This window comes from Melanerpes formicivorus, unplaced genomic scaffold (genome assembly GCF_026170545.1).
Source record: "Melanerpes formicivorus ecotype bairdi unplaced genomic scaffold, bMelFor1.0.p_v2 SCAF_403, whole genome shotgun sequence".
NCBI lineage: Eukaryota > Metazoa > Chordata > Aves > Piciformes > Picidae > Melanerpes > Melanerpes formicivorus.
This window is the reverse complement of record NW_027142755.1, coordinates 29,826-40,720: the sequence shown is the minus strand read 5'-3', so window position 1 is coordinate 40,720 and position 10,895 is coordinate 29,826. Positions and strand designations below refer to the sequence as shown.

The following is a 10,895-nucleotide window of genomic DNA, read 5'->3' as shown; positions in this document are numbered from 1 at the left end:
CATCAAGGGCTACCAAGTGGCAGCGAGTGACCCCAAACTGGCACCGAGTTGGCCACCAAGTGGCACCAAGGTAGCTGCTAAGGTGACACCAAAGTGGCACTGAAGCTGCACCAAGTGGTACCAAGATGGCAACAAAGTGGTATGGAGATAGCTACCAAGGGGCACCAAAGTGTCCCCAAGGAGCCCTCCAGATGCCACCAGAGGCTCCCAAGGACACCACAGGGCACAAAGTAGCCTCCAGGCCTTTACTAGGGAGGAGGAAGGCAGCAGGGGGTGGCACTGCAGTGCCCCTGGGGCTGGGTGGCACCCGAGGGCCCCCTGGAGCCAGCCTGGGGGGCCCTGCGGTGTGCCCAGAGCCCTGGGTCACGTCGCAGCCCCTGCCTGCCCTGCAGCCTCGCCGGCACCCAGGGGCTGGGTGGCATCCACGGGCTCTCTGCCCCCTGGGCTCTCGCTGCTGTCGCCTGCAGTTCCGCCGCTCGCCAGCAGGTGGCGATAGTGAGCGATGGCCGCCGCCACCTGGCCCTGCAGCTCTGCCACCTCCAGCGCCAGAGACACCGCTGGGGGGGGGGGGATAAGGTCAGAGCCTTCTGAGACCCCTCCCCTGCAGCCCCCTCCTCACCTTGGGGGCCCCCTCCTCACCCTTACCTTGGCAGAAGCTGCCCTGGGCCTGCCGCAGGCTGGGGGGCACCAGGACGCCGAACCAGGTCAAGGGGTCGACCGGGGGCTTGGGGCGGGGGGCGGCGCCCTCTGTTTTAGGGGGGGGGCGGCGCTGCCGCAGCTCTGGGAGAGGAAGGGGAAAGGTTAGAGAGAGCCTCCCCACCCTATGTGGGACCCCCCTGCAGCACCCCAAATCCCCCCAGCACCCCCGAGACCCCTCTCCAGCACCCGAAATCCCTTCCCAGCCCCCATGAGACCCCTCTCCAGCACCCCAAATCCCCCCCAGCCCCCATGATACCCCTCCTCAGACCCCTCCCCAGCACCCCAAATCCACCCCAGCCCCCTTGAGACTCTTCCTCAGACTCCTCCCCAGCACCCCAAACCTGCCCCGCAGCACCCCTAGGACCCCTCCCCACCCCCCAGCACCCATGGGACCTCTCCCCACCCCCCAAGTATCCATGGGACCCCTCCCCACCCCTTATCCTGCCCCGCCCCAGCACCCATGGGACCCCCCCAGGCCCCCTCACCGCTGTCCCCCTCCCGCCGCAGCTCCTGGGGGTCCTCCCCTGTGCCTGGAACCTCCTCGAAGCGGAGAGGTCCTCCGGGGTCCTGCCTGGGAGAGGGTCGAAGGGGACAATGGGGACAGGGCTGACATCCCTCCCCCCGCCCCGATCCCTCCCTCCCCCCAAGCCCCCCCCCCGTGTCCGCTACCTGGGCCGCACCCGCACGCGCGGGACCATGGCGGCTCCGTACTGCAGGGAGGACACTCGGTGGCAGCCCAGGGAGTAGCGAGCCTGGGAGAGGGAGAACCAGCCCTGGAGGGGATCGTGGGGGGTCAGGGCGGGGGGCTGCCCCCTCCCCGGCCCTGCGCCCCCCTCCCCATCTCCCCTCCCCTCCGCCACCTGCCGCAGGAGGTCCCCCAGCAGGCCTCGCTTCTCCTGCAGCCTCTCCAGCGCCTCCAGCAGCTCCAGGGCCGCCGCGTCCAGCGCCGCTGGGCCTGTGGGGAAGGGACGCGGAGGGGACCCTGAGGGTTGGTAGCGGGGAGACCCCTCCCCACCAGCCGCCCCCCCCCCGCCGCGGGGCTGCCGCTCACCCTCCGCCATGGCCGCTGCCGGCCCGCGCCGCGGCTTCACGCCGAGGCCTCCGCTCCGGCCAATCGCGGCCTGCGCCCAGCCCGTCTTCGCCAATCGGAGAGCGCGAAGGGCGGGGGGGCGGGGCCTGCCTGAGGGCCGAGCATACGGCGGCCGGAAGCCGGCTCGGCGCCATCTTGGGTGAGGGCACTGCCGGGCTCAGAGCGCTTGAAGCCATGGTGGGTGAGGGCACTGCGGGTGCCTTTGCTCTATGCACTCCCACAGTCCCCCCCTGACCCCCCAGGCTCCCCCCAGATCACCCCCATGGGGCCAGAAGCCCCCCGCAGGACCTCCCCAGCACTAGACTCCGCCTCAGGACCCCCCCAAATCATCCTATGGGGGCCAGAAGCCCCCCCAAGGACACCCCCAGCACCAGCCTCCCCCTCAGGACCCCTCCCCAGGGCCCCCCCAAATTACCCCATGGAGCCCAGACCCCCTTCAGGACACCCCCACACCCCCCCCCCCGAATCACCCCACGGGGCCAGAAGTCCCCTGAACCCCCCTCAAAGCCCCAGACTCAAGGGGGACACACGCAGGAGGAAGAGGGGGAGGGGGTTTATTGCCCCTCCCAGCACCAAGAGGGGAGGTCCCAGGATTTGGGGGGATCCTGGGAGGGGGAGTCCAAGGGTCGTGGGGGTCCCCAGTGAGGATGGGGGTCCCCAGGGCTGGGGGTGGGGGTCCCTATGAGGCCGAGTCCGAGGCCTCGGAGCTGTCCTTGACATCGGTGCTCTCAGTGGTCTCACTGACCTCGCTCAGGTCCTTGCTGTCCCCTCCCCCATCCTCGGGGGGGGGGCGGGGGGGGCAGGGTGGGGTTCTGGGGGGGCTGAGGGGGGGTCCCCCCAATTCCACAACCCCCCCCGACCCCCAGCTCCCCAGCCCTGGGGGGCTCGGCGGGGGGCGGGGGGCGGCCGCGGTCCTTCTGCTCCAGCTGCTTGCGGAGCTGGGGAGGGAGAGAGGAGGGGAAAGGGGAGAGGGAGGTCAAAGAAGGGCAGGGGAGGGGGCAAGGAAGGTTTGGGGGGGGCAGGCAGAGGGGTCTGGGGGGCAGGGGAGGGGGAGGCACCTCCTCAGCCATCTGGGTGAGGTCTCTCTTCATGGCATAGGCGTCCTCCCCGTCTGCGTAGTACTTGGGCTCCACCTCACTGATCCTGGGGGGAGAGAGGGAAGGATTTTGGGGTCCCCCCCCTCCACCAGCATCCCTTAAACCCCCTTCAGACCACCCCCAGGGTCACAACCCTCTCCCTGCAGCCCACCCACCCTCCAAATCCCCCTCCTTGACCCCCAAATTCCCACTCCCCCTCCCCAAATCCCCTCCCAGCACCCCCAAATCCCATCCTTGACCTCCAAATTCCCTCCCAGCCCCCCCAAATCCCCACCCCTAACCCCCCAAACCCCATCTTTACTCCCCAAATTCCCACTCCCCCTCCCCAACTCCCCCCCAAACCCCCCTTCCAGACACACACCCCCCCCCCAAAGCCCCCAGACTCACTGGAAGTTGAGGGTGTTGGAGTAGAGGTGCAAGGCCGCTCGGTTGCTGCACCCCCAGAAAGCAAACAGAGAAGAGGGGGAGTCAGGATTTTTTTGGGGGGAATGGGGGGGTTCCTGAGGTAGTTAATTAAGGGGTGGGGGTCCCCCCTGGAGCAATCTGGGGTGGGGTTTGGGACCTTTTCCTGACGTGGAGGGAGACGTATCTGGCGTTGAAGTTCTCGATCATGGCCCTGGACGCTTGGTCCATCAGCTTCTGGGCCAGCCCCAGGCGCCGGTGAGACCTCTTCACTGCCTGCCATGGGGGTGAGGGGGTACCCCAAAACCCAGCCCAGGGGGTTGAGGCCTTAAGGGACTCCAAAACATCACACACCCCCCCGCCAAGAGCCTCCCGAAACCCCTCAAGGACCCCCAAACACCCCCAGGATCCTTCCAAAACCCCTCAAGGGACTCCCAACATCCTTTCAGGAGCTCCCCAAAACGCCTCAAGGGACCCCAAAACCCCTTCAGGATCCCTCCAAGCCCCTCAAGGACCCCCAAACCCCTCCAGGATCCCTCCAAAACCCCTCTAGGAACTCCAACATCCTTTCAAGAGCCCCCCAAAACCCCTCAAGAGACCCCAAAACCCCTTCAGGAGCCCCCCAAAACCCATCAAGGGACCCCCAAACCCCTCCAGGATCCCTCCAAAACCCCTCAAGGGACTCCAAAACCCTTCAGGAGCTCCCCCCAACCCATCAAGGGACCCCAAAACTCCTTCAGGATCCCTCCAAAACCCCTCAAGGGACCCCAAGACCCTTCAGGAGCTCCCCCCAACCCATCAAGTGCCCCCCAAAACCCTTCTCCCTCTCCCTTCCCCCCCCCAAAAAACATTCCCTGGGGACCCCCAACCCTCCTGGGCACCCCCACGCCTTGCCCCCAGCCCTTACCAGGGAGGTGATGTGGCCGTGGGGGACATCATCAGGATCCTCCTCCCTGCGAGGTGACAAGGGGGGGGAGGGGAGACCCCCCCCCCAAAAGATCAGGCAAAGAGGTGTGGGGGGGGAACCCTGGGAGGGGCTGGGGGGACCCCGGGGAGGGGGTGGGGGGACCCCCAAAAGCTGCTGCTCACATCTTGGCCAGGACGTAGCCAACGATCTTCCCATTCTCATCCTCTGCGATGTAGGAGAGCTGCAAGGGGGCAGAGATCAAAGAGAGGGGGAGGGGTCCTAAATATTGAGGAGGGGGGTCTCAGGGATTTGGGGAGGCTCTGAAGGATTGGGGGGGGGTCGTACTTGAGGCCAGGAGAGCCCATGGTAGAAGTAATACTTCATCTGGTAGTTCTCCGGCAGGCAGAGCAGGTTGCAGTGCTGCATGTTCATCAGGTCCTCAGGCTGGGGAGGGGGCGAGGGGGGAGGGGGCGAGGGGGGAGGGGTCAGGGGGGGTCGTAAAGGCGGAGACCACCCTCCCAAAATAACCCCCCCGGCAGGGCACCCCCCGAGGAAAGGGCAGGAAGGAGGAGACCCCCCAGGACCCCCACCCCCCCAAACCGGTAGCACCAACAGCAAGGATACCACCACAGGACTCCCCCCGGAGGCCTCCCCGCGTCCCAGTTCCGCCTCCCCCCGTCCCGGTACGCCCTCCCCACGCCCCGGTTTCGCCTCCCCGGACCCGGTTCCCCCTCCCCACGCCTCGGTTCCCCCTCCCCGGGCCCCGGTTCCCCCTCCCCACTCCCCGGTTTCGCCTCCCCACGCCCCAGTTCCCCCTCCCCACGCCTCGGTTCCCCCTCCCCGGACCCCGGTTTCGCCTCCCCGGGCCCCGGTTCGCCCTCCCCGAGGCACAGGGTCCCCTCCCGCTGCCCCTTCCCGGTCCCGCGGCCCACCCGCGCGTTCCGGATGTTCATGGCTGCTGCTGTCTCGGCTGCCTCCTCCACCGCCGCCGCCGCCGCCGGCCCCTCAAGCACTTCCGGCGGACGCTCCCGCCCACCCCCGCCCAATCAGCGCCTAGCCCTGCCCCTACTGGCAGGCTCCTTCACCAATCAGCGCCGCCAACCAATCAGCGCCCAGCTCGGCGCGTCCCTCCACGCCAGCCCCACCGCCCCCTCCGGCAGGAGGCGGGTTCTAGGCGCTCTGGCCCAATGGGGCTCGGCGGCGCAGCCGGCTGACAGCGACGCGGACCAATGGGAAGGGAGAAAAGGCAACGCGGCTTTATTTGGGGGTTTCCCGCGGGGGTCCCGAGCGGGGAGAGGTGCCCAAGGTAGGCATCACCCCCACCCCCCCCGCCCCCCGCCCATCTCGGAGGCTCTGGAGGCGATGCCCAGGGTGGGCACCACCCCCCACAGAGCCTTGCCATACTGGAGTGCAGACCCTTGGTGCCCACCCTGGAGGCGATGCCCAGGGTGGGCACTGCCCGGGGTGGGCACCGCCTCTGAGGCTCTGCAGGTGATGCCCAGGGTGAGCACCACCCCCCTCCAGCCTCACCATGTTGGAGTGAAGACCCCAACCCCTCTCCCCTACACCCTGGTTGCCCCCACCCCCCCAAGAGGTGGTGCCCAGGGTGGGCAGTGCCCAGGGTGGGTGATGCCCATCCGGGTGGGCAGGGCTCAGGGCTGCATGCGCAGGGCACCGTCCAGCCGCACGACCTCTCCGTTCACCATGGGGTTCTCTGCCAGGGCCTGCACCAGGTGGGCAAACTCCTGGGGGTGCCCCAGGCGCGAGGGGAAGGGCACCTGCTGTGCCAGGAAGCTCTGCACCTTCGCGGGCAGCCCTGCCAGCAGCGGCGTTGAGAACAGTCCTGGCACAGGGAGCAGCGGGGGAGGGAGGGTCAGGAGGGGGCGCCCCACAGGGTGTGCCCAACCCCAGGGGGTGCCCACCCCAGGCTGGCAGCTCCTACAAGGGCATCAGCAGGGGCTGGGTGGCATTGCCAGGCCCTTGGTGCCCTCAGCTGTCCCTTGATGCCCTCCCCAGCCCCTGGGAGCCCTCACCTGGGGCGATGGTGACCACTCTGATGCCCAGCGGTGCCAGGTCACGTGCCAAGGGCAGGGTCATGCCCACGATGCCACCCTTGGAGGCTGAGTAAGCAGCTTGGCCCACCTAAGGGGGAAAGCACCTCAGGGGGGATGGCACCAGGAAGGGCAGGGTTGTGCCAGGGGTGTGCCAGGGGTGTGTGCCAGGCTGACCTGTCCCTCGAAGGCTGCCACGCTGGCAGTGTGCACCAGCAGCCCGCGGTGCCCCTGGGGGTCAGGCTGGTTCTGGCTCATTAGCTGGGCACTGAGCCGTGCCACGTTGAAGGTGCCCACCAGGTTCACCTGCCAGCAGGGGGCGCCAGGAGGCAGCTGATTACAGGGCACCCCGGCCGGGGGGAACCTCCCGGGCTGAGGGAGACCCCCGGGGAGCCCTTCCCCAGGCCTTGGTGGTGTCCCCAGAGCTAAGGCCACCCCATGGAGACCCCCAAAGTCCCCCCAGTGTCCTCCCAATGCCCCCCCAATGCCCCCCCCAAGGAGACCCCCAAAGCCCCCCCAGTGTCCCCCAGGCCCACTGCTCCCAAGGCCAGCCCCCCAACCCCACGGAGTCCCCCAGATCCCTCCCCAGTGCCCCCAAGACCACCCCATGGAGACCCCAGGGCCACCCATGGGGACCCCAAGAGCCACCCCAATGCCCCCCCCCACCCCGAGACCCCCTCCCTCACATTGATGACCCTCTGGAAGTCCTCCAGGCTGTGCACGGTGTCCTTCTTGCTGTTGTAGGTCTTGATGGCGACCCCGACCCCGGCGCAGCTCACCGCCAGGTCCAGGCGGCCGAACTTCTGCCGGGCCAGGGCCAGGGCAGCCCCAACCTCCTCGGCCGAGGTCACCTGAGGACAAGGGGGCGTGGCACCGGGGGCGGGGCACAGGGGATGGTAAGGGAGAACCCTTTGGAGGGGGAACTATGGGACGGAGAACCTGCCCCACCCCCCGGAGAAGCCCCCAAGACACCGCCCCCCCGAAGCCCCCCAGACTCCCCCATCCACCTCCCACACCCCCCTTCCCACCCTGGGTAAGACCCCCAGGCTCCCCCCAAGCTCCCCCCGAAGCCCCCCAACCCCCCCGAAGCCCTCCATCCCCTCCTCGAAGTCCCCCAGCCCTTCCCTTTCCCCCCTGGATAAGATCCCCCCCAACCCCTCCTTTTCCCACCGGAGAAGCCCCCCAGGCCCCCCTGAGTTCCCTCCAGCCCCCCCCCCCCCGGAGCTCCCGAGCTCCCCAAGTCCTCCAACACCTGCCCCGAAGCCCCCCTTTACCCCCCTGAAGCTCTCCAACCCCCTCGAACCCCTTTTTGCCCCTCGGATAAGACCCCCCCCCAACCCCTCCCCAAGCCCCCCAGCCCCCCCTGAAGCCTCTCGGTGTTACTCACATCAGCCGAGGTGAAGTCGCAGGCATCCTCCAGCTCTCCCCCCTTCGAAGCCCCCCAGCCCCTCCCCAGCCCCCCGGACCCCTCCCCATGTCACTCACGTCGGCGGGGGCGAAGGCGCAGGCGTCGCCCATCTCCTGCGCCCGCTGGGCTCCGGAGGAGGAGGGCAGGTCGAGGAGGACCACCCGAGCCCCCTGCTCCACCAGGCGCTGCGCCGTGGCCAGCCCCAGCCCCGAGGCGCCGCCGGTCACCAGCGCCACCGCCCCCTGCCCGCGGCACCGGCATGAGGGTCGGGGGGGGGAACCCCTTCAGGACTCCCCCAGACCCCCTGCGGATCCTCCCCTAGACCCTTTCGGGATCCTCCCAAACCCCTCTGGGTCCCTTCCAAACCTTTTCAGGACCCCCTAGACTCCTTCTGGTGTCCCCTCCCCCCTTCAGGCGCCCCACTGACCCCTTCGGGACCTCCCCCTAGACCCGTTCAGGACCTCCCCAGACTCCTTCAGGAACCCCTCTAGACTCCATCGGGATCCCTCCGAACTCCTTTGGGTCACCCCCAGACCCCCTCGGGACGCCCCAGACACCTTCGGGACCTCCCAGACCCCTTCAGGACCTCCCGAAAATTCTTCAGGTCCCCCCCAGACCCCTTCGGGACCCCTCTAGACCCCTTCGGGACCCTGCCGAACCCCTTAGGACCCTCCCAGAGCATTTCAGTTCCCCCAAATGCTCTCTGGGACGCCCCCAGGACCCTTCCCAGCCCCTCTTTAAGCACCCCCAGACCCCCATGGAGATCTTTAGGTGGCCCCGCAGGTGCCCCGGTGGTCCCCGGAAGTCCCCTGCTAGCCCCAGAATGTCCCCCGGTGGCCCCTGAATGTCGCCCGGTGGCCCAAGGAGGCTTTTAGATCCTTCCTGGGCCCCCTCCGGTCCCCCCCCAGGCCCTCCCGGTACCACCCTCGGTCCCCTCCGCTTTCTCCTGGTCCCCTCCGGTCATTCCCGCTCCCCACTGGTCCCCGCTGGGTCCCCTCCGGCTACCTTCACGCTGCGGATCGTCGCCATCGTCCTGCCGCTGCCCTCAGCCAATGGGAACCGGGGGCGGCTCCGCGGGGGCGGGACGAGGGGCGGGGCCAGCGAGGGGGCGGTGATCAGGGCGGTGCAGCGGGGGCGGAGCCATGGCCGGGGCCAACCAGAAGTGGCGATGAGGGCAGAGCGGCGGGGATGGAGTTATGGGCGGGGCCAGCCGGGGGTAGTAACTGTGGGGCGGGATCATGGGCGGGGCCAGCAGCGAGGGGGCGGGGCTCGGGGAGCGCCTGGGCTCGCAGGGAGGGGCGGAGCGAGGCCAGGGACACCCCGTGGCGGGATGCGGAGGGGAGGGAAGGACGCAAGAGACCCCCGCGGAGGGTCCAGGGACCCCCGGGGATGGGGGGGTCAAGACCCTCCCCCCACCCCCTGTCCGGGGTGGGGCTCAGCCTGCAGATTTTGGTTCTTTCTGGGTTGGAGGTTTTGGGTCCAAGGTTTATGGGGGGAGGGGTCCCAAATGTTGGGGGTGGGACAGGTCAAAATTTGGGGGGGGGGGTCCCCAGGAGGAAAGGAAGAAAACTTACAAAAAAGGTTAAAAACATGTAAAGAATATTTAATCCAAGTGCCCCCACCCCAACATTACAGCACACACACCCCCAGGATGAAGAGCCCCCTCCCCAAATTGGGCTCAGTGCTGGGCAGCCTCTGCTTCGTTGTATTGGCTGAGCCAGAACTTGGGGTCCTTGCCCTGGATCTGGGGGGGAAGCAGAGAAAAGAGGGGAGGGGGTCAGAAAGGAGTCAGGGGGGTCATCAAGGGGGGTCAGGAAGGTCCTGGGGGGGGGGGAGTCAGAAGAATCCTGGGAGGGAGGGGGGGCTGGTCAGGGAGGTTCTGATCCTGGGCAGGTCTGGGGGTCCTGGAGGGGGGTCAGGAGGGTGTCCTGGGAGGCAGGGGGGGCTGGTCAGGGAGGTTCTGATCCTGGGCAGGTCTGGGGGTCCTGGAGGGGGGTCAGGAGGGTGTCCTGGGAGGCAGGGGGGGGCTGGTCAGGAAGGTACTGATTCTGGGCAGGTCTGGGGGTCCTGGGGGGGGCGGTCAGGGGAGTTCTGAGGGTCTGGGGGGCAGGCGGTCAGGAGGATCCTGGGGAGGTTGGGGGAGGAGGGCTCAGGTAGGATCTGAGGGTCACAGGGATGATCCTGGGGTGTCTGAGGGGGTTCTGAGGGTCCAGGAGGAGGTCAGGGGAATCCGGGGGGAGGGGGGGGTGGGGTCCCCACCTTGGCCACGAAGCGCAGCACTGCCCCCTTGGAGGTCTCCCGGGCGGCTCTGGGCCCCCAGCGGAAGTTGCTCTCGGGAGGGTCGGTGAGGGGGATGGGGCTGACCTCCAGGTACCTGTGGGGGAGGGGGGAGAGGGTTAGAGTGGTCTGGGAGTGTCCAGAGCCCCCCCAAGAGCCAGGAGGAAGCTTTGGGGTCTCTGGGGGTGTGCAGAGGAGGGGGGGGAGGGGCTCGGTGTTGCTGTTGGGTGTGGTATAAACAGCTCCTGCCAGGCTCCGCCAGGGCTGCTCTGGGCACACCGCGGGCACGGGGCAGGGGCAGGAGGGGGGGCTGGAGGGAGAGGAGGTGGGGCTGGGATTTAGGGAAGAGGTCTGGGATTTGGGGAGGGGTCCAGGGGGAACACCACCACCACCCCCCCAGGCTCACTTCTGCCTCACAAACTCCTCGGCCACAACCTTCCTGGGATCCCCAAAGACCTCGTGGTGCTCCCTGGGGAGGGGACAAACAGGGGAGACCACCTGGGGTTGGTGGCAGAGGCTAGGAACACCCCTAAAAGGAGAGGTGAGGTCTCCTCCCCCCTCCCCCCCCCAAAATGGGGGGGGGGGGGGGGCTGCACCTACCCTGGGTACAGCCGCAGGCGGCGAAGGAACTCCCAGAGGGCAGCTGGAAAATGGGGAGGGGTCAGTGAGGGGAGGCAAAGGGGTTGGGGGGGCCACAGAAAGAGATCTGGGGGCACAGAGTGGGGGCCTGGGGGGCACCCAGTGGGGGGGTTGGGAGTCTGGGGGCTCTCAAGAGGGGTTTGGGTGGCACCTGTCAGCAGGTTGGGTGCCTGAGGGCTCCCAGGGGATGGGTTGTGGGGCTCCCAAGGGATCTGGGGGTGCAGTGTGGGGATTTGGGGAGCAGCTGGGCAGGGTCCTGGGATTCCTAGGGGGTCTAGAGGCTCGCAGAGGGGGGCTGGGGGCTTGCAGGAGTCAATTGGTGGTC

General features: G+C 68.2%; 3 protein-coding genes and 1 long non-coding RNA gene across 4 annotated transcripts; all 4 read right to left on the bottom strand.

Annotated features, from left to right (window-relative positions):
- Positions 1 to 231: 231 nt before the first annotated feature.
- Positions 232 to 1,993, bottom strand: CCDC115 (coiled-coil domain containing 115). Its single transcript, XM_068170497.1, has 6 exons — positions 1,751 to 1,993; positions 1,560 to 1,654; positions 1,369 to 1,472; positions 1,185 to 1,270; positions 646 to 780; positions 232 to 557 (listed from the first exon to the last, which is right to left on the bottom strand). The coding sequence occupies exons 1-6, from the start codon at positions 1,758 to 1,760 to the stop codon at positions 364 to 366; spliced, it is 624 nt and encodes a 207-aa protein (XP_068026598.1). The 5' UTR covers positions 1,761 to 1,993; the 3' UTR covers positions 232 to 363.
- A 333-nt stretch (positions 1,994 to 2,326) lies between these two features.
- LOC137459739 (N-alpha-acetyltransferase 10-like) lies at positions 2,327 to 5,207 on the bottom strand. The gene is given in 9 exon segments (XM_068170492.1): positions 2,327 to 2,594; positions 2,596 to 2,727; positions 2,848 to 2,932; positions 3,274 to 3,318; positions 3,449 to 3,564; positions 4,196 to 4,241; positions 4,378 to 4,436; positions 4,541 to 4,639; positions 5,128 to 5,207. Coding segments are annotated over 9 exon segments (729 nt in total). The 5' UTR covers positions 5,149 to 5,207; the 3' UTR covers positions 2,327 to 2,468.
- Positions 5,208 to 5,429: 222 nt separating this feature from the next.
- On the bottom strand, positions 5,430 to 8,735 carry HSD17B10 (hydroxysteroid 17-beta dehydrogenase 10). The gene is made up of 6 exons (XM_068170519.1): positions 8,660 to 8,735; positions 7,732 to 7,896; positions 6,933 to 7,097; positions 6,424 to 6,552; positions 6,229 to 6,337; positions 5,430 to 6,038 (listed from the first exon to the last, which is right to left on the bottom strand). Exons 1-6 carry the CDS (start codon positions 8,681 to 8,683, stop codon positions 5,848 to 5,850), a joined length of 783 nt encoding a protein of 260 aa, XP_068026620.1. The 5' UTR covers positions 8,684 to 8,735; the 3' UTR covers positions 5,430 to 5,847.
- Positions 8,736 to 9,236: 501 nt separating this feature from the next.
- Positions 9,237 to 10,889, bottom strand: LOC137459744 (uncharacterized). Its single transcript, XR_010992488.1, has 4 exons — positions 10,532 to 10,889; positions 10,338 to 10,400; positions 9,914 to 10,028; positions 9,237 to 9,398 (listed from the first exon to the last, which is right to left on the bottom strand). It is a non-coding gene; the product is annotated as an uncharacterized lncRNA (long non-coding RNA).
- Between the last annotated feature and the right edge of the window lie 6 nt (positions 10,890 to 10,895).

Bases quoted from the DNA above. Each gene is read 5' to 3' on its own strand.
- CCDC115 (XM_068170497.1), bottom strand. The intron at 781-1,184 runs GTGAGGGGGCCT...TTCCTCTCCCAG, and splicing joins GCGGCGGGAGGGGGACAGCG to AGCTGCGGCAGCGCCGCCCC. The intron at 558-645 runs GTAAGGGTGAGG...CCCCCCCCCCAG, and splicing joins CCAGGGCAGCTTCTGCCAAG to CGGTGTCTCTGGCGCTGGAG.
- HSD17B10 (XM_068170519.1), bottom strand. From the start codon at position 8,683: ATGGCGACGATCCGCAGCGTGAAG. The intron at 7,098-7,731 runs GTGAGTGACATG...CCTTGTCCTCAG, and splicing joins GCGCCTTCGCCCCCGCCGAC to GTGACCTCGGCCGAGGAGGT. The intron at 6,553-6,932 runs GTGAGGGAGGGG...CCCTGCTGGCAG, and splicing joins ACTTCCAGAGGGTCATCAAT to GTGAACCTGGTGGGCACCTT.